Source organism: Pecten maximus, chromosome 2 (assembly GCF_902652985.1).
Source record: "Pecten maximus chromosome 2, xPecMax1.1, whole genome shotgun sequence".
Classification (NCBI taxonomy): domain Eukaryota; kingdom Metazoa; phylum Mollusca; class Bivalvia; order Pectinida; family Pectinidae; genus Pecten; species Pecten maximus.
Genome location: NC_047016.1, coordinates 54,574,798 through 54,597,748, shown reverse-complemented (window position 1 = coordinate 54,597,748; position 22,951 = coordinate 54,574,798). Strand labels below are relative to the sequence as shown.

Genomic DNA, 22,951 nt, shown 5'->3' with positions numbered 1-22,951 from the left:
AACCCCACATACAATGTGTAACATCACGAGAAATAACCCTCGTGTAGCTAACCACTTCTCCCCACATACAGTTAACCATAGACTGGCTTCACTATATCAAAATGTTGACAAATTCAGCAATATGCTCCTGATAAAAAATATGCAACATTGTACTGAGGCTGTGAATAAAATGCTCATCATGGGGAGAAAAAATAAAATAAATCATTAATATTTCTGTCGCAATCATCAGTTGACTTGGAATTTCATTCTAACTTCCTGAATCATGAATTACAGAAATAAGCACTAACAAGTAATATTACATTTTTTTTTAAAATTATTGACCTTCCATATATAAGTTAATTTTTTACTTTGAAATTAATACCTCACCAAAAAAATTGGTTTGAATTCCATAAACAAAGCACCTCTATCACATTTCACTCTAAGTTATTCCTTCTCAAATCTACATATGTTTATGCTGATTTGTTAGAAATTATTTATTTTGATCAGTCTATCAAAATTCTGATGGTGGAATGATATTTAATACCCTGTACACTTTAGAAAGTTCTGCAGTTTTGTCGACTGTAACATTCCCTGCAATATAATCTTAGTTAATCAGTTTTCCTGAAGTTAATCCTAGATGATTTTTCATGATCTATTCCTACAAAGAAAGGATATGTGGCTACCACAGTGCATTTAAAGCCCACATACAACATGTTATATCCAGATTCTCTTTAAATGCTGATTCACAAGATTAAATGTTAATGGGACCAAATGTTTTGAGTGTTATGCCCCTGAAATCCGATAGTTTAGGTTGTAGCACTATATACTCAGAAGTCACATGACCCTGTGGGGCAAACTGCTGTTTGAGCTCTGAAAAATCATTCACTTTTTCTCATTTTTCTTCTTCTTGCTCTTAGCCTGCTGTTCATCTGCTGTGATGTTTCGGGGGACGAGGAACACATTTCCGTCACTTGATTGCTGTAGGGAAAACAAATGAGGATCATATGGACGACCATGTTCATCGCGTAGAGACTGAAAAATTTCCCTGTACAGGGAACTGAACTTGTCTTTCATTTCACGGGTCTGTTTGTCGATGGTGTGCCGTTCCTGCAGCAGACGATCTCGAGCTGATTTGAGAGACGACATGTCATCCTCAAGAGTGACAATAACATCTAACTTCCTTTTCCGACAATTCTGAGCAGCTACCTTGTTTTTTCCCCGTCTCCGAATGTCTCTGATTAACTGTAATTGCGGTTCTGTGAGTTTATATTGCGTAAGGAGTTCGTTGAACTCTTCAACGGGAACGTCAACAATTTCATCCACTGTTAACGGCACTTGTAACTCTTGTATCCGTTTCGCATCCTTACATTGAGGGCCTTTGTGGCGAGGTTCTTTCTTTGCAGAGGTGCAGTATTTCTTGTACTCACGTGGAGACTGTCCAGGCTGTAGGGGATAGGAGTGATTGTGACCAATATGATTTGTTTTGGTTGGTGCGAAGTTGAAGTCTGTATCGTTGGATGAGCTGTTGGCACCATCACCATTAGAACTACCCCCCGAGCTATAACTGTCGCCCCCACTATTGTAACTATCACCGCCACTGTTATAATTGTCTCCGTCATTGTTGAAGCCATTGCCACCGTTGAATTTGCTGTAATTGTTACTCTCGAAGCTGCTAGCTTTGTTGAAGCTTGGTGATCCTCCACTGTAGTCGTGGCCGCCAGTAGCACCCTCCAGACCGTCAAACGGAGACAAGGCTGCATCACTGAACTGATCCTGGAAACACAATCATTAAATGTGAACAACACATCTGTAATTTATCAAGATGGTTGTTTACTACACATACTTAATTTGCTTCTGAAGTAAGTATCGTGGAAAATATAGTTTGGAACCAAACAAGTAAATTAAAGAAATCATCCAGCTACCTTTAAATGAGATACTCAAAGATAACATTTTGAGACATTTCTCTGGATGATGAACACTTTATTTCCATAGAGTACCGATAAGTTAACATAATTCCAATTAAGCTATACTTTAACCAAATTAAATAAACTATTCCAAAGGTAGAATTGTGTCATAAATTTCCTCAACAGAAATCTGACAATCTGGAAATTATTTTTACATCCTTAATCTGAAATCTTAAAAACTATAAACAACAAATCCAAAGTTAAACCTACATGGTCTGAACTCTCCTGTGATAGTCCGGACTCACTGCTGTTATCGTCCAGCATCCTCATGGACCGTAAACCTGCAAAATATAACCAGGAAAAATAAACAAAAAACCGAGAAAATATAACTGGGAAAAAGAAACAAAAAAACTGCAAAATATAACCCTGAAAAATAAACAACAAATATGTAAAATGTAACCGAGGGAAAAAAAATTAAAAATCTGTAAAATATAACCCTGAAAAATCTGTATCTCATGTTACTGGAAAACATATATATATTGGTATATGTCTCAGAAATTAAAGATAAACCACATTGTCAGAATCATATGAATTTTAACAATAATATCACATATCCCTCGTGCTTGAATTTGTTTTTCTGTAATTTCATTCAGAAGAAATACATTTTTCCTATTTGCCATGCTCTAAATATTTTGGTAGATATTTTTCCAGTAGAAATGTGAAGTCTTACCGTCATTGAGAGCCATCTCAGTGAGGTTATATTCATCCAGTCCGTCCTCAGGGATTATGTCGGGCAGTATGCTCTCCATCTCCACAATAGGGTCAGTCTGGTTTTCACTAGCATTTCCATTATTGTAGAACAATTCATTTCGCTCCCAGTCAAGAGGGGTCGGGCATCCCTCACTAGAAGACGTTGATGTGAAGTTATTCATTGACTGCTGCGGGATAGCTGTAAAAATTCAAGAAAAAATTACTTGTGTGCCATTGTTTGTTTTTAGTCTTGTCTTTGCTTTTTTATAATTTAGCTATTTTCTTATGTTGGTGATTTCTAGGTCTGGACTAACACTGAACTTTGTCCATTCAGTATCGATAGTATACTTACTTGTGTTGGAGTAAGGTGTAGGCAGTGAGTTGTTGAGCTGAGGGGCCACAGGCAGGGTAGCATTCTGTATTAACACCGAGCTGTTGTTGTCTGTGGGGGACACAACAGTCTGGTTCACAGAGCCTATCCCCATTGCAGGCCTCGTACTTGTATCATTTTCTGGCAGTTCCAGCAGGTTAACAAGATCCTGCCATCTCTCCTCCAGGCTTTCCATTGGAGTATATTGCTCACGATTCTGCAAATCACAAAAGTAGACCTTCATTAATGTCATCATAAAAATCTAACTGAAAAGTGCCATTCTTTTTATGGAAGCTTCTGGCCTTATATGCAAATAATCATAAGAAGCTTCATGATTATTCCATCAGCAGTGTTCAGTAGCACCAGAAACTAGTGAATTTGTTGTATTCAGGAAAATCAAAAACAAGAGGAAGGATAACAATACATATATTGATGATCTTGTGACTGTGTAATAATATGGAATTTATCAAACAAGTTCAATAATTCAAGTCGATAAGCTTTGTGCATTTAGACAAGTCACATATAAAATTATTTGACAAGTTTATTAAATTCCTTATTACATAGCCACAAGTGTAAGATTCTGTTAACACATAACTTGCATTTCAAATAAGAAGTAAAACATCTTTAAGATATGTGAACATTTTGACTGGGACAGTATGTTTTTCTCTGCAGAGACAATCTTGTCATGTCACAAATTCACTGTGATATTATAAAGTAATTGTGACATCACTATATAGTGTTATTACACGAGTCTAACAATATTTATAACGTGGCCGTATGACAATGTAGAACAGGCCAGTTATGTGATATGTTATACGTGGCCGTATGACATTGTAGAACAGGCCAGTTATGTGATATGTTATATGTGGCCGTATGACATAGTAGAACAGGCCAGTTATGTGATATGTTATACGTGGCCGTATGACATTGTAGAACAGGCCAGTTATGTGATATGTTATACGTGGCCGTATGACATAGTAGAACAGGCCAGTTATGTGATATGTTATACGTGGCCGTATGACATTGTAGAACAGGCCAGTTATGTGATATGTTATATGTGGCCGTATGACATAGTAGAACAGGCCAGTTATGTGATATGTTATACGTGGCCGTATGACATTGTAGAACAGGCCAGTTATGTGATATGTTATACGTGGCCGTATGACAATGTAGAACAGGCCAGTTATGTGATATGTTATATGTGGCCGTATGACATAGTAGAACAGGCCAGTTATGTGATATGTTATATGTGGCCGTATGACATAGTAGAACAGGCCAGTTATGTGATATGTTATAACACGGCCGTATGACATTGTAGAACAGGCCAGTTATGTGATATGTTATACGTGGCCGTATGACATTGTAGAACAGGCCAGTTATGTGATATGTTATACGTGGCCGTATGACATTGTAGAACAGGCCAGTTATGTGATATGTTATATGTGGCCGTATGACATAGTAGAACAGGCCAGTTATGTGATATGTTATATGTGGCCGTATGACATAGTAGAACAGGCCAGTTATGTGATATGTTATACGTGGCCGTATGACATTGTAGAACAGGCCAGTTATGTGATATGTTATACGTGGCCGTATGACATAGTAGAACAGGCCAGTTATGTGATATGTTATACGTGGCCGTATGACATTGTAGAACAGGCCAGTTATGTGATATGTTATACGTGGCCGTATGACATTGTAGAACAGGCCAGTTATGTGATATGTTATACGTGGCCGTATGACATTGTAGAACAGGCCAGTTATGTGATATGTTATACGTGGCCGTATGACATAGTAGAACAGGCCAGTTATGTGATATGTTATACGTGGCCGTATGACATTGTAGAACAGGCCAGTTATGTGATATGTTATACGTGGCCGTATGACATTGTAGAACAGGCCAGTTATGTGATATGTTATACGTGGCCGTATGACATTGTAGAACAGGCCAGTTATGTGATATGTTATACGTGGCCGTATGACATAGTAGAACAGGCCAGTTATGTGATATGTTATACGTGGCCGTATGACATAGTAGAACAGGCCAGTTATGTGATATGTTATACGTGGCCGTATGACAATGTAGAACAGGCCAGTTATGTGATATGTTATATGTGGCCGTATGACATAGTAGAACAGGCCAGTTATGTGATATGTTATACGTGGCCGTATGACATAGTAGAACAGGCCAGTTATGTGATATGTTATACGTGGCCGTATGACATTGTAGAACAGGCCAGTTATGTGATATGTTATATGTGGCCGTATGACATTGTAGAACAGGCCAGTTATGTGATATGTTATATGTGGCCGTATGACATAGTAGAACAGGCCAGTTATGTGATATGTTATACGTGGCCGTATGACATTGTAGAACAGGCCAGTTATGTGATATGTTATACGTGGCCGTATGACAATGTAGAACAGGCCAGTTATGTGATATGTTATATGTGGCCGTATGACATAGTAGAACAGGCCAGTTATGTGATATGTTATACGTGGCCGTATGACATAGTAGAACAGGCCAGTTATGTGATATGTTATACGTGGCCGTATGACATAGTAGAACAGGCCAGTTATGTGATATGTTATACGTGGCCGTATGACATAGTAGAACAGGCCAGTTATGTGATATGTTATACGTGGCCGTATGACATAGTAGAACAGGCCAGTTATGTGATATGTTATACGTGGCCGTATGACATAGTAGAACAGGCCAGTTATGTGATATGTTATACGTGGCCGTATGACATTGTAGAACAGGCCAGTTATGTGATATGTTATACGTGGCCGTATGACATAGTAGAACAGGCCAGTTATGTGATATGTTATACGTGGCCGTATGACATTGTAGAACAGGCCAGTTATGTGATATGTTATAACACGGCCGTATGACATTGTAGAACAGGCCAGTTATGTGATATGTTATATGTGGCCGTATGACATAGTAGAACAGGCCAGTTATGTGATATGTTATAACACGGCCGTATGACATTGTAGAACAGGCCAGTTATGTGATATGTTATACGTGGCCGTATGACATTGTAGAACAGGCCAGTTATGTGATATGTTATAACACGGCCGTTTGACATTGTAGAACAGGCCAGTTATGTGATATGTTATACGTGGCCGTATGACATAGTAGAACAGGCCAGTTATGTGATATGTTATACGTGGCCGTATGACATTGTAGAACAGGCCAGTTATGTGATATGTTATACGTGGCCGTATGACATAGTAGAACAGGCCAGTTATGTGATATGTTATACGTGGCCGTATGACATAGTAGAACAGGCCAGTTATTTGATAAATGTTATACGTGGCCGTATGACATTGTAGAACAGGCCAGTTATGTGATAAATATTATACGTGGCCGTATGACAATGTAGAACAGGCCAGTTATGTGATATGTTATAACACGGCCGTATGACAATGTAGAACAGGCCAGTTATGTGATATGTTATCACATGGCCGTATGACATTGTAGAACAGGCCACTTATTTGATAAATGTTATACAAACACCTAGTACAGTTGTGTACAGCAGATTCAGATGTTTTACAGTATTTTACATCCACCATAAACATGGCTGCCTACCTGCTGTGTGGCTGTGTAGTTGACCATGTCAGGTCCGAAGCCTGTCATCATCTGAGAGGGTGGAGCTTGAGGAGGCGTCATCATTTGTGATGTGTGCTGATATTGTTCTGGCATGCAATAATCTCCCTCCAATGGTGGAGGCTCACTCATCACAGTCATATTGTTATCATATGGCATAAAGTTCTGTAAATATACAACACATTGTATAACTAACACAGTTATTTACTCTAAACACTGTATAACTAATAACACAAGGGTTATTTAGTCTAAACACTGTTTAATTTACACAGAGTTATTTAGTCTAAACATTGCATAAATAACACAGAGTTATTTAGTCTAAACATTGTACAACTTACACAGTTTTTTTAGTTCAAACATTGTATAACTAATAACACAGAGTTATTTAGTCTAAACACTATTTAATTAACACAGAGTTATTTAGTCTAAACAGTTCTGTTTTAGAGCTAACTTACCTGAAGCTGGTTATTTGGAATGGGAGGTTGTCCACTCGCTGACCTCCCTCTTAGAGGTACCCATTCACCTAAATGAAGAAGGAAACATTTACTTAAACCTGCAAATGTTTATTACCTTAATAATTATGCACTATTTAAAAGTCAGATGAAATTTTTTTTGAAAGGAATATGAAATAATCATTGCTAGCAGCTAACCCATCTGTGATAACATTTACGATCAAATAATTCTTCAAAAAGATTTGGTCACAAAACTAAATCCCTGCTATTATTCATTCAAACCATACCAGTTTCTGTATCACGAAACTAAATCCCTGCTATTATTCATTCAAACCATACCAGTTTCTGTATCACGAAAACTAAATCCCTACTATTATTCATACAAACCATACCAGTTTCTGTATCACGAAACTAAATCCCTGCTATTATTCATACAAACCATACCTGTTTCTGTATCTTGCATAAAATTTTCCGTCAGCCATCTCCTTTGTTGTTGTAGCCTCTGTTCCTCTTGTTTACACTGTAGCAGTTCTCTCTCTTTTTGCTTTATGATAGAACAGAAGATTATTATAGCAAGATTAAAACTAAAGTATTCACGCGCTTTAATGTCCCTGCTTTGATCTGCTGAACTTTTTACTAATACATGTACAACAATGTTAGTAAGCTTATTGTCGAACAAGAAGTCATGGGAAAGATGTCAGTTAAAAGTTTACGGAACTGTTCCATAATCATTCTCAATTCTAGAGCATCATACATGTACACTGTACCCTATGCTAGATTGGACCAGTAATAGTAGTTAATGAATATATATTTTTAATATTAAATTGAATGTATGTCATAGCTGTTTACTGTTGAGAGTAACAAAATCAAAGCAAAATGATGTTTAAATCATCAAGAATATGTCATTTTCTATTTAAACAGACTTAGAGAATATAAAAATCCCAAGATCAACAACAATATTCAGTAACGCATCCACAGCAATGCTATATTCTACTACAGTTCTTTAATGTAAAATTCAATGTTGAGTTAAATGCTCACATTCTGCCTGTCTTTCTGGAGTTCCAATTCCCGTTCTCGTTCCAACTCCTGTCGGAGGTTGATATCGAACACCTCCTTCCCCACTCCCAAGTCGATGTCCTGTCTCCATAGTACGTCTATCAAATCCAGATCCTGTAACGAAACCACAGGTTACGTAAAACAAAACATTTTCATTGTTTACCCTTCCCTAATTAAATATGCACATGTACACTTGTCCCGGAAATATATGTCGACAGATATACTCCCACATTAAATCTGTCATCACATATCGCAGGCACAAACCATTTTGTGACCTATGTACAAACCCTAGATGGAATGGTAGTGGGTACTTTAATATTACTTCAGATTTAGATAGTTTTATCACTGGATACAAACAATATTCCGGATATATCGGAGAAATGTCGGCCGATTCTGGGAACAGTATGTTATCTAGATCCTTATGTACAGAGTGTGTGGCCACGTATTGTGCAGAACAGGACATGTACCTGGAGACCTCACACACAGGTGTGGACAGGTGAACGTGATAATACCTGTGGTCTTACACATGTGTATATCTGACCCATTGACTCTCCCTCACCAGTGCACATATATATTAATCTCATAAAAATTACAATAATTTCTTTCATCCTGGTAATTAATCAACTCAAGCAAACTATGATTTCAAAACTTTTTTTTTTCAAATCTTTTAAAGATTATGCAAGACCATACGTTGATGGGCACAATATTTCATCTTTGATAACTTTCATGTATAGTGACATTCTTGGTGTCATTAAAACGACCTTTACAACCTTTATCTGGATAGTGCATGGTTCTAATCAATTAGCCAATCATGATCACCTGCCAGTCAAACAACTAATTGGGTAGGTGGGAATGCATCAAGTGATTACCAGCAGTGACAGGTTTCAACAAATTGAGTAATGTATATATAGCTAGCAATGTCCAACAGGTTCCCCATTAAAAATGAATACAGCATCCAGCCATCCACAGATATTGGTAACTCATGACCTCTTTCCAAGTCATCAGAACAATTGTGATTTAACAATTGATTTTGCCGATCTGTTGATTAAAATATTTAGCTGTACTTTTCCAACAACCTTTTTTTCTATTGTTTCAATTCCTGTCTTTCTTTCATAAGCAGCAGCTGTATCTCCTCGTCAGTTAAAAGCTCCTTCTTTTAGACATGTATTTCTCTTTTAGACATGTAGTTCTAAGAAAATATCCTGATTAAATCTCCATCTTAATACAAAAACAAGTGCAATCAATGATTTTGAAAGCTCACCGGCGGCAGCAATCACACTATGCATTCATTTTTTATGTATGTATAAGCATGTCATTTTGAAATTGTATGTATGTCACATAATATCGCTCCTAGACCTCTAATGGATGTATAACCAAATAAGAAGGGTGTGGACTTACAAGCTTTCCAAAACTAACCCCCAAAATCTTTAAAGTGGGTTTTTGTGTCAAAAAAAGTTAAGTCCACTAAATGGTAAAATGCCAAAAAAAAATCACAATTTTTCTCTGCATGATTTTGCCACAGCATCATTCCTGTATAAACCAAATTAGAAGGACAAGAGGTGTATACTTTTGGACTTACAAGCTTTCCAAAAACTTACCCCAAATACTTTAAAGTGGGTTTTGGTGCCAAAAAAGTTAAGTCCACAAAATGGTAAAATGCGAAAAAATCACAATTTTTTTCTGCATGATTTTGCCATAACATCACTCCTAGACCTCTAATGAATGTATAAACCAAATTAGAAGGGCATGAGGTGTATACTTTTGGACTTACAAGCTTTCCAAAAACTTAAAAGTTTTTGGGTGGGACGCCGACGCCGACATGACAGCATTAGCTCTCGGTTACTCGTAACCGGTGAGCTAACAACTACTGATATATTAAGTCATATATATTCCCTTATGAATTTGCAGCATGATCACAGCATAGATGCAGTATGAATGCAGCATGGAATTGCAGCATGAATGAAGCATGGCTGCAGCATGGTGCCTAATTTACCTCACTATATATTCTTACTAGTTAAAGCATGATTGCAGCATGTTTCAATTATGCAAATTATGCTGGGATCATGCTGCATTTATGCTTTAAAGAAGCATGGCCGCAGCATGATCCCAGCATGGTCTGTGAAGCATGATGCCAGCATGGTCTGCAGCATGATGCCAGCATGGTCTGCAGCATGATGCCAGCATGGTTTGCAGCATGATCCCAGCATGGTTTGCAGCATGATCCCAGCATGGTCTGCAGCATGATCCCAGCATGTTTCAATTATGCAAATTATGCTGGGATCATGCTTCAATCATGCTTCATGGCAGCATGGTTTACAAAATCAATGAAAATCATGCAATAAAAACTTGAAGAATACTTCTGTATTACATTTTATTTGGTAATTAACATGGTATAAAACTTTTCATACAGGCTGTTTTTTCTAGTTCAAACATTTAAAACTGATCAATGAAATGAGAATGTGACAAAACAAATTTTCATTCTAATTTACCCATGGTACTTATTTTATTTGCCTCTTATATTCTTTTTCTCAAAACTTCCATCACATACACAACACAGCTATCTTTTTCTAGTACAATTTTCAAATACAACTAATATCAATTCATCCTAGCTAGAAGTGGTTTGTTTCAACAAAAATAGTCAACAAGATATACAAGTTCAATGTCAGTACATACTACAGTATGTATTTATAATTCTGTTTTTTTTCTAAAATAGTAGGAAAATAGTACAAAATAATATTTTCCAGCAGAGTTAAAGTAGGATATGTATTCATTTTGTCACCGACGCACAAGACTGATTTCAGACAGTATACGTAGTTTCCTCGAAGTAGCCCAGATGTACTGGAAACTGTTTTCATGTGTGTCCGTGTACTTAAAATAAACAAAAACAAGCAACAGTCGAAGACTTCTATCGAATTTAACATTATTTCTAATAAACTGTGAAAAGATTATCATAATTTTGGAATCAATTCTAAATACCGACTAAATGAAATGTTGATTGACAATTTGAACAATGGTGTGTTGTTTGATGTAGCACGTACTGTAGTGATATATCTCGGTCACTGTCCCCAGGGATTTCAATACAACCAAGCTTGAGACGACTATATTATATTTTTTGCTAGTACAACAAATAACTAACAAGGATTTTTAGATAATATACATGATTTTTTTTTGTATATATATTAATGTTTACACTTTTATTATGAAAGGAAATGTTGTATACCTCGACAGATAACATATCTCGAATAATCTTAATTAATGTGAAACATAAACTTCTTAATTTCTCTTCATTCCTTTCTGCTTTGTGTTAAGTCAATGCCATCAATTTGGACCACAATGCATGTGGTGTCCCTCATTCCAGAATGTACTGCATGCAGACTCAGTCTCTGTTGGAAGAAAGAAAATTTTTTTAGAATATTATTTTATTTCAAAATTAGAATAATTGTCAAGTTTTGGAGATAATGTATGTATTTAACTTATGTACTTTTCATGATCACTTTGCTATCATTTACATTATGTTTTCTTTGGAAGCGTTTTTACCAAGAAAATTTAAGCCAGCCACACAAAGCTACAAAATAAAACTTGCCAGGATGACTTAATTATTACTTAAATCAAGCTACTCCCGAATTCGCCATCAGTTCATATCAATGTGAAACTGCAATATACTATACATAAAACAATGTTACTTACTTAACATCTTAATTCATCTCTTTCATTTAATCGTTTCAATTTGATGCAATAATCTGCAAACATCGATCAAAAGAATGTGGAGGTAAAGATCTTTCCCGAAAGGTTTCATTATCCAAAACACAAATTTTCCTCACCATTGCTTGTGAATACGTATGTAGGTCATAATCATAACAAGGGTTGTGTGAGTGCAATTTAAGTCGGGCCGAAGATCGTTAATAATAAATAAATAAAATTGAAAACTTACGATTGTAACACATGGATCGGTACTGCGTTTCCTTCAGCCGTGTAATCTGTGATAAATTAATCATCAAAACCCTGAAAAATAAATAATTAGATATTATTGATATGAATAGATCTATATTCTATATCAAATTCATCGTCGTATAATGTAAAACGATGTCAGAACGTGAAGAAGATTATATAATTAAAACTTACCCTGTCTCGTAACGATGTTTGTCGGTAAAAATATGCATCGGTCGTCAAAAACAACGAGAAAGCTGATATGCTTTCGTCGGTAACTTGAAGTAAGCCGACCTTCTTCAGTAAGACGGGAAACAAACTTCGTTTTTAGGCTATCGTCGTGTTTGTTTATACTTTTCTTCTGGAAATAAACATCCGGTGAATTCAAACATGGCTATCAGACTTCCCGCTAAACTCGCGTGTGTTGCATCATGGGATAGATATTTTACTGCCAGAGATTAACACGATTCATTTTTACTTGTGCGTGTTTTTTATTCTAAATCATAAACTTCTATTGTGTCATACTTTTAAGATAAATATTACAGTATTTAATACTTGCATCGTGCACATTTAGATCGCACGAGCTCGAGGAGCACTCTCGTCACATCTCGGGAGCAAGGTAAACAAACGAGGTCATAGGTGAACCGAACGATAAACATGTAATCTGACCAGAGGTTTTGGCCTCGTCTGTCATACGCCTATTGTTTAATATGGATGTATTTTCAGACGAGGAACCGACCAATTCACGTTTTCTTTTTATGTTCACGATTTCAAATAATTCAGATTAAAGTACGGGAATATCGTCTGTTGTTAGTAAACTCATGTCGAGGTCGAGATCATCACAGCGCTTAACTTCAATATACGTTTTACAAGGAAGCGTCCGAGTGACAACATAAGTTCGACACATGTTTATTGGAGTTTATAGCGATGAATGTTGTGTCGAACACGACGTGATTTCGTATGCTATTATCAGATGTAATCTTAACACCGCATATATCCAGAAAGTATGCGATACAAAGACAAAGAGCAGGTGATTTTAATCTTATTTGATTGAATTAAAAGCGATATTCCAAGCACATGTGTAACTGTTGGTAGAGTGACCCCGATTTTGTTTTGGCGAACATGATCAGACTGATGATACCTGTATGGCTACCTGGTAGTAAGCTGGTGCATGGTAAATAGCAACGTCTTGGTTTATGTCAGTGTTAGGATAAAGTGACTGATTCTATCTCCGATAAAAAGTGTATAATCGAAGCAAAAGTCAATATACTGGTTCTTCAAAAAACGATCTAAACTCTGAAAATTTGAATGAAATTTTTATAGGGATGAGTTATAAGTCGTCACACGAATGTACTAACTTGCAACATTCATCAATGTTTAAGTTAATTCCTTCTGAGATAGAACTACAAGTGAAAGCTGACAAAATATCACATTTAAAAGCTGTGAACCGTTATACTACATACTTATAAACGAAATACTTAATTAAAATAATTGATATTGAATTTTAAATAAATATGTGTGGTACTGATCAAGTATAAAAAGGAAATTCTGCAACACAAACATGTTTTTAAAAATTATTTTATCACCATTGATACCTGGAAATTTTCTATATTTTATTTAAAATTAAAAAAAAGATACTAAAATATCTAATACCAACTTTTGTTAATTTTCTGTATCTTATTTTATTAATTAATAATTGTTTAGGTTAATCTTGGTACCTGGGAAATTTGGTCCTAGATTTTGGATCCTCGCTTGGACCTACAGTACATTTCACCCACAGAAATTTTGTGATGTCCGAACAAAGGAATGCCCTTTTAAGCTAATACAGAATGGCCAAGCATATACACATTTCAAATTAAATAATTCATGTTAATACATGAAAGAATGGTGCAGTTCATTAAATTAACTAAGTTAATACAGCATAATTGCAGCATGGTACAGTTTGTATCTAAAATGGCAAAGTTAATACAGCATGGTTGCAGCATGGTACAGATCCTATCTAAAATGCCAAAGTTATTGCAGCATGGTTGCAGCATGATTCATTTCATATGATAAATTTACTAAGTCCACACAGCATGATTGCAGCATGATATGATTCGATGTCCAAACTGGCAAAGTTATTGCAGCATGGTTGCAGCATGGTACATATCCTGTCTAAAATGACAAAGTTATTGCAGCATGGTTGCAGCATGATACAATTCATATGATAAATTTACCAAGTCCACACAGCATGATTGCAGCATGATATGATTTGATATCCAAACTGGCAAAGTTATTGCAGCATGGTTGCAGCATGATACAGTGCATATGATAAATTAACTAAGTCGACAAAGCATGATTGCAGCATGATAGAGTTCAGATATTCAATTACCTCAATTTTTAAAGCATGGTTGCAGTACATGCTGTACAGAAGCATGGTACCATGCTGCTATGCAGCACATGCTGCAATCATGCTGTGAAACTAGCAGCATGATGCCAGCATAAAAGCAGCATGATTGCAGCATATGCTGCATTGCAGTCCATGCTGCAAATTGATAAGGGTTGTAAGACAAATCAACCAGCTGTTTGGTATAATCCAGACAGATCTTTAAGTATCTTGACAGACGATCCTAGTTACCATGAAGCAGCTCGTACTTCTGATTCAGGATGTATTCTAACCAATACCTGCGACGTCTGTGGTCACGATTCCTAAAGATCCTGGTCTGGTCGTATCACCAACCACTCACCTGACACAAGGACCATACTTCCTGGACATAAATATATATATATATTGATTATATTTCATAATGAGTACCTCAAGGAGTGGGTCATTCACAGCAATGGTCACAGCTAGATCCTGGATGTTATCAAGTATGTAAGATTTGTAATACCATACATGTACGTAATGGTATAATGAAATGAATTGTGGAGCCGCGTTTACATTCACGTCAACCTCCAATTAATGTATATGGCCCAACACAAGTTTAAATTCCGATATTTGCCTTTTGAAAACCATTTTATGGAACATTGAATTTCTGTGTTTTATTAATTTTTTTTAACATTATTCAATTGCATATATCACTTCCAAAATCCACCTTCAAACAGTATCCGATTATCACTTCCAAAATCTATCATCAAACACTATCCGATTTAGATTTCCAAAATCTATCATCAAACAGTATCCGATTATTACTTCCAAAATCTACCATCAAACAGTATCTGATTATCTGATTATCACTTCTAATATATATCATCAAACAGTACCCAATCACTTCCAAAGTCTATTTTCAAACAGTATCCGATTGTCACTTCCAAAATTTACCATCAAACAATATCCGATTATTACTTCTTAAATATATCATCAAACAGTATCCGATTTATCACTTCCAAAATCCACCTTCAAACAGTATCCGATTTAGATTTCAAAAATCTATCATCAAACAGTATCCGATTATCATTTCCAAAATCTATCATCAAACAGCATCCGATTATCACTTCCAAAATTCATCATCAATCAATCCGATTATCACTTCCAAAATCTATCGTCAAACAGTATCCAATTGTCATTTCCAAAATCTATCATCAAACATGTACAGTATCCGATTATATAATTATTGCTTCCAAAGTCTATTATTGATAAGAATTCCTCAAACAACGATTTTTGAAATATTGAACAGCAGCTTTTTTTCTATGTGAAATTAACAAATAATTCCCAAACACTGATTTCATTAACAAAGTATACGTACATGTCCCTGCATGATTTCTACCAATGATAGAGGAATCATTGGTTATCCATCAATGTTATACAGTTAAGATTACTAGTAGTTTATAAGTTAGTTACAGCAGCCAACATTGGATTGATAACATTTATCAGTATTCCATCAACTCCCCAATCAACTCCCCAAGGTGAATCATCATCATCACAAGACTTCAATATCATACCCATTTAAACCTGTCTCAGTTCTCATACATACAGGTAGGTATTGCCTCGGGAATAAATGTAATTATTACTTGCTATGTTTACTCAAGCTTTAAATATCAGCCATTATGGTGACTTGAGAATTGCTTATAAATTATGTGCACTTCAGATTGTCATAAGGTGAAAAATTCACAAAGCTATCTATCTGCAATATCTACTATCTTAAATGCAATCAACATTTTTTTAGAGAATCTTGAAACACATTTCATGAGATTTTTAAAACTAAAAGTTCTGAAATTTTATTTTAGATTTCATCTAGTGTTATATATATCGCAGAAGAAACGAAACTGATTGAGGAACCCTAAGCTTAAGATATTTTACCTTAATTACAAAGTTATGGTACACATGTAGCCTTGATAACAGTAAACCAACATCCTATGATGGCTATATACTATGGGTATTATAAAACCAGACTCATATCATGTACAGGCATAACAGCTAAATTAACACAGGCAATTAGCCAAATAATTAATAGATCATTTACATAATTCCTCTGTTCATTTACATTTTCAACATTTCAGATTGATAAAAAGATGTTTTAATTTGTAGTTAAAATGATCTCCAAATTCAAAAGGAGGGAGATATCAGAAATTTACTTCCTTATTTACTTATAATTCTCGAATAGAAAATAAAAATCAACAGCGACAAGTAGCACATGTTATAAATCAATATTGTTTACTGTCAAAGATATGACATTGTGTTTTATATATATTGTCAAAGATATATATGACATATTGTGTGCCTTCGGAGTTTCACCATCAATATTTTTAACAATTGATTATTCACATCAACTGAACGCATTTCAGGACTGGTTTTCCCAGTCTACATGAGAAGAGTTGGCCCTTCCCTACTTCCATTACCATGTGTATCTACATACACCTGTAGTAATGCTGTGTATATTGTGTCAGGTGAGTACATACTTCCAAACACTAAGCATTGTTAGCTGGCAAATCATTCTAAACCATGGGTTTTCAAAAATTCAAGAAATATTGACGATTTTATTTTCATACATACATAATTTAAGAGATATTTAATTTGTTCTTAAGTCAGATGAGTGTCAATTGAAGATCTAGATTGGAGATAGAATAGTTTTAAACATATTGGACAAAGCTAGTGGAATAGAACATCAGAACCAGGACAAAACAGCCCTTGTTTGTCACACTATAACCAATAAATGGTTTCTGCTCCATCAATCAAGCGGAAAACTTCCTCCGTAATGGGCTACTATAGTTTTCCATTATATCAGAGCAACTGACCCCAACATAAAGCTTCCTGATGACCTAGAATGCTATAGATCCTCCGCGCTGGAATCATTACCGCAATCAGACCCATGTAATTTTGTGTGGGATTTTAAGCCGACAACAAAGCCAGTGTTCCATACCAATGTCGTTCAAACCCGAATTAAAAACATTTCGATCCTCCAAATAACAAGAGATTTGAGAGCCTACAAAGCAAGCTCAGTCCCCTTTCATAAAAGTTTTCTAATAAGGATTCAATTTACCTCCGAAATTCAACTGATCACACAATAGCTTTATTCTTGTGTATTGACAACACAGAGATGGAAAGTATTTCAGCCCTAAGGGTACTGAGGCCAGTAAACACCAGATACAGTACTGTGATTTGTCACTGATGGAGTCTTAATGGGCCACACCAAATCTAAAATATTAAATAGACCTCAACTTGAGCTCTCTTCCACCGTTACTTAAGACATGTCGCCACCTTGTTGAATTTTAAATACCTATATGACTGATCACGTTATTCAATAAATGTTTACCAATGGCATGTAACATATAAGTGCTAAAATAAAATTTAAACTACCAAAATAAATTTAATGGATCGAAGCCCTCAGGTACAGCAAATTGTCATATAACACAACATTTATAATATGTATATGGTAATACTGATCACTAACATTCACATACATATCTCAGTAAAACCAGGGGAGTTTTTATTCAAAACAAATAGGTACTGTATATACATGTATATGCATTTTCAATGAAAATGACAATTTTTGTAAAAGATACCAATAATATCAAGAACATTTATCTTTATGTCAAACATAAAATAAATTTAAAGGCTAAATTACAGGTCTATACAAGAGTTATCAGAAGACTACAACTTGAAGCTCGCAGATAGTTTGAAATTCTGAGTTAGTTTAAAAAAAAATCGGAGTTAGTTTTTTTTAAAGTAAGTCAAAGGTCACAGTAAAGGCCAGCAGTTCCACAAATGTAGTACCAACAGAAGGGTGTTAAGGAACACCATGGCAGCCCTATCCCTTAGTTATAACATACTGAAGCTGAAGGTTAAAGATTTTTTCATAAGTAGGTGAAAGGTCACAATCAAGGTCTGTAGCCTGCAGGTCTGCAAATGCACGTATACGTACCGATGGAAAGGTCTTGTCACAAAAATTATACCTAAAGTATCTTCACATTAGATTTGACACAACACTGTTCTAAAAAAAAAAAAAAACATTGATGTACGTGGCTGTCTACAGACGACTCTGTCGACGCTATGAGTTAGAGCAATAACTCCCCGACTTTGTCCTGGTAAACTAAAAATATATAATCATTGATAAATAAGGAGTTGTTTTATTCACCTGCTACAATATTAATATTGCATGATTTGTACGAAATAACTTAATTTTTTATCTTTTCTTTCAAAACAACTTTCTTCTTCCTAAATTGACCTAATGCATATGTCTCCCCAAATGACACATCCTACACTGGATTCGTGAATCGCATTTAAAACTTACCTGTGTAATAACGTTGTTATTGTTATTACCAGGAACACACACCGACTCCAGTTTAATCATGTTTTCGCTTCAAAATGTTGGCGATCTAGTCTCGTTGTGACCTACCGAGCTTAAAGCTCAGACACCGTGCCTTACAACACCAATAAACTAGTTACATTCCGTGCGATACCTCAAAAAATGTCACCAAATCACTATTCCTGTACATTCCCGAAAACTCAAGTGAAAACTCGCCACATAAAATCTCCACGTGAACGAACACAGCTGTGACAATTCCGTGCACAGGGCACTTCACTCGCGTACAAGAAATCCCTCACACAACTGTACATAGGCTAAACTGTGTCACCTCGATTGAAGTCTACGGGATCTGAAGTGAGTGTTCATTGGTTCACCGTAAGTCACGTGGTGCGCTAATGAACAACCCTCTATGAACGAATAATACGTACGTACGAGTACACAGCGTATATATATATATATATACAATACTCAATTATCTCCTACGCTCAATTTCAAATAATTGTGTAGGTTGATATATCGATATGTTCCCTTCATCACTTCCAGACGAACAACTGTAGTCCATAAACACATCGCAAAGAGATTCACCGTCTATTCAAAATCTGGTTACACAGGTGTTAGCCTCTCAGGTGTGTTAATAATTCTCCGAACAGTAACTCCATATGTAGCCTTATATCGAGTACAGATATTTATCTACAGATATTAGATACGATTAAAATATTGTAACATACATAAATCTTTGAGGTACGTACTGTGCACATAATCTTTTATTTACTAAAAAGGGATTGGTGTGCAAGATTTAATACTGAAAAAATAACAAATAATATATATACATGGTCTTCTTCTTCTTCTTCTTCTTCTTCTTCTTCTTCTTCTTCTTCAATATCAACAACGTAGCAACGCAGAGTGTTCACTTTCCAGCATTAATTAAGATACAATTATACAGTTGTACAATAAAAGCCATGACGTGGTCGATATATCATATTTTCTGGATACCGATGGCTATCTCCTAGTATGTACAAAATGACATCAGCTCACGTGTTCTAACCGCAAACACAATGTAGTGTTCTAGTCGCGTCCTATTAGTGCTAGACAATAAGCACAGGCTAAATCATCTGGAGAGTTAGTCTTGGCCATCTAATACATATCATAATTAGTCCTGAAAGTTTATCTAAAATAAATATGACAATTAGTCGTGAGAGTTTATCTAAAATAAATATCACAATTAGTCGTGAGAGTTTATCTAAAATAAATATCACAATTAGTCGTGAGAGTTTATCTAAAATTAATATCACAATTAGTCGTGAGAGTTTATCTAAAATTAATATCACAATTAGTCGTGAGAGTTTATCTAAAATAAATATCACAATTAGTCGTGAGAGTTTATCTTAAATAAATATAGCAATTAGTCCTGAAAGTTTATCTGATAAATATCATAATCAATTCAGAGATTTAATCTAAAATAAATATCACAATTAGTCCTGAGAGTTGATCTGATAAATATCATAATCAATTCAGAGATTTAATCTAAAATAAATATCACAATTAGTCCTTAGAGTTGATCTGATAAATATCATAATTAATTCAGAGATTTAATCTAAACTAAATATCACAATTAGTCCTGAGAGTTGATCTGATAAATATCATAATTAATTCAGAGATTTAATCTAATAGATATCACAATTAATCCTAAAAAGTTTATATGATATATCTCACAATTAGTCATGAGAGTTTATCTATTAAATATCACAATTAATCCTGAGAGTTTATCTATTAAATATTACAATGAGTCGTGAGAGTTTATATATTAAATATCACAATTAATCCTGAGAGTTTATCTATTAAATATCACAATGAGTCGTGAGAGTTTATCTATTAAATATCACAATTAGTCGTGAGAGTTTATTTATTAAATGTCACAATTAATCCTGAGAGTTTATCTATTAAATATCACAATTAGTCGCGAGAGTTTATCCAACAAATATCACAATTAATCCAGAGATTTAATCTTAGAGATATCACATTTAATCCAGAGGGATAATCTAATAACTATCACTTTAATTCATAAAGTTAATGTAATAAATATCACAAATAATCCAGAAATTTAATCTAATACATATCCTATGTAATCCGGAGAGTTAATCAAAGAGATATCGGGCCATTTAATCCATTGGGTTAATCTAAGAAATATCACATTTAATCGGGAGAGTTAATTAAATAAACACCACAATTTATCCGGAGAGTTAATCCCGGTCTGATTAATATCAAAATGAATCCGGAGAGCAATCTAACGTATATCACAATTATGTTAACACGGGTGTGATGTGATCAGAAATTTTACATTTGGTGTATTCACCGCCATAATATATTGATGATAAATATTAGAACAGGCACTCAACAGGATATATATAAATGTTTTATATAACGATACTTATATTAAAGACATATATGGACTGAGGGTTGAGAATTTGTGCCTGTGTCCCTGTGAGTATGACCGTTATAAATATTGACCTTAATTTTCTGCGATAAAATATATTTACGCTAGAACCATGGGAATGTGCTAAAGGACATAATATTATTATAAAGGACATATATTATTATAAAGGACATAATATTATTATAAAGGACATGTATTATTATAAAGGACATGTATGATTAAAAAGGACATGTATTATTATAAAGGACATGTATGATTAAAAAGGACATGTATTATTATAAAGGACATGTATTATTATAAAGGACATGTATTATTATAAAGGACATGTATGATTAAAAAGGACATGTATTATTATAAAGGACATGTATGATTAAAAAGGACATGTATTATTATAAAGGACATGCATTATTATAAAGGACATGTATTATTGTAAAGGACATGTATTATTATAAAGGACATGTATCATTATACGAAATAAAAAAAAAAGATTTACCTGGATGTTATGTCATAAAGATATTTGCTCATAATTAACGATATAAGAAATGTCAATACGGGTATCAATATGCATGTTGGACAGTGATTAATTATAGCCTGGGTGTGTAGGGGTAATTACTTTCTAGTGATCAAGTCTCATTTCCCAACTAAACATATCTTTAAAAAAAACACTTCATTTTAAGAAGTAATTGGTAAACATGTACCAAATACACAACTATTTCCACACTTACGGCGATTTAAGTGCTAATTATTGTCGAGGTAAGTGATCCTTCATATAGACCTACAATGTATATCTTGAGTATGGATAATGGCGCTTTGTACCAGTTTGACATTCGTTACATAACCAATGTATATTTAATACTTATAATACATGTATCTCCTTATACCTACAATATATCAGAACCTACATGTATACCCCATACGTACACATATCTTTGGCAGACTGCCATAAACTGCGCAGATGTGGGGAAAGGCTCCACAACAAGGTAATGTGATATATTTGTAAAAGAAATACAACGACTTACCTGATAATGACTGAAAGGGGGTACAGAAGGGGGGAGGAACTGACAATTATGTCATTTAAAATGCTTTGTAGACCAAATATACGTATGTAGTAATAATAATCGATTCAAACGAAGAATCGGAGAATCGAGGGGACAGACATTAGAGACAGCTGTACGCTAACCGGAGGGCGGGGTATAGAGAGGACGGGGTATAGAGAGGACGGGGTATAGAGAGGACGGGTTATAGAGAGGACGGGGTATAGAGAGGACGGGTTATAGAGAGGACGAGGTATAGAGATGACGAGGTATAGAGAGACGAGGTATAGAGAGGACGGGGTATAGAGAGGACGGGTTATAGAGATGACGGTGGTATAGAGAGGACGAGGTTATAGAGAGGACGGGGTATAGAGAGGACGAGGGTATAGAGATGACGGGGTATAGAGATGGACGGGTATAGAGAGGACGAGGTATAGAGAGGACGGGGTATAGAGAGGACGAGGTATAGAGAGGACGGGGTATAGAGAGGACGAGGTATAGAGAGTGACGGGTATAGAGAGGACGGGGTATAGAGAGGACGAGGTATAGAGAGGACGGGGTATAGAGATGACGGGTATAGAGAGGACGAGGTATAGAGAGGACGGGGTATAGAGAGGACGGGGTATAGAGAGGACGAGGTATAGAGAGGACGGGGTATAGAGAGGACGGGGTATAGAGAGGACGGGGTATAGAGAGGACGGGTATAG

General features: G+C 35.4%; 1 protein-coding gene and 1 long non-coding RNA gene across 4 annotated transcripts in view; both read right to left on the bottom strand.

The window, feature by feature from the left end:
* Positions 1-310: 310 nt before the first annotated feature.
* Positions 311-22,951, bottom strand: part of LOC117322527 (endoplasmic reticulum membrane sensor NFE2L1-like) — a 31,816-nt gene continuing 9,175 nt past the window's right edge. The window contains exons 1-9 of one of the 3 annotated variants that reach the window (XM_033877491.1): positions 18,762-19,124; positions 8,107-8,238; positions 7,513-7,612; positions 7,072-7,139; positions 6,599-6,781; positions 2,986-3,220; positions 2,614-2,832; positions 2,154-2,224; positions 862-1,752 (exon numbers count right to left, since the gene is read on the bottom strand). In XM_033877491.1, the coding sequence (XP_033733382.1) occupies positions 862-1,752; positions 2,154-2,224; positions 2,614-2,832; positions 2,986-3,220; positions 6,599-6,781; positions 7,072-7,139; positions 7,513-7,612; positions 8,107-8,238; positions 18,762-18,821 (1,959 nt within the window). In that variant the 5' untranslated portion in view covers positions 18,822-19,124. Of the gene's footprint in view, positions 1,753-2,153; positions 2,225-2,613; positions 2,833-2,985; positions 3,221-6,598; positions 6,782-7,071; positions 7,140-7,512; positions 7,613-8,106; positions 8,239-8,411; positions 8,637-18,761; positions 19,125-22,951 lie in introns of those variants that run through there. The other 2 variants (XM_033877493.1, XM_033877490.1) reach the window with 2 other exon arrangements.
* LOC117322528 lies at positions 10,821-12,982 on the bottom strand. The gene is made up of 3 exons (XR_004531564.1): positions 12,247-12,982; positions 12,056-12,126; positions 10,821-11,507 (listed from the first exon to the last, which is right to left on the bottom strand). It is a non-coding gene; the product is annotated as an uncharacterized LOC117322528 (long non-coding RNA).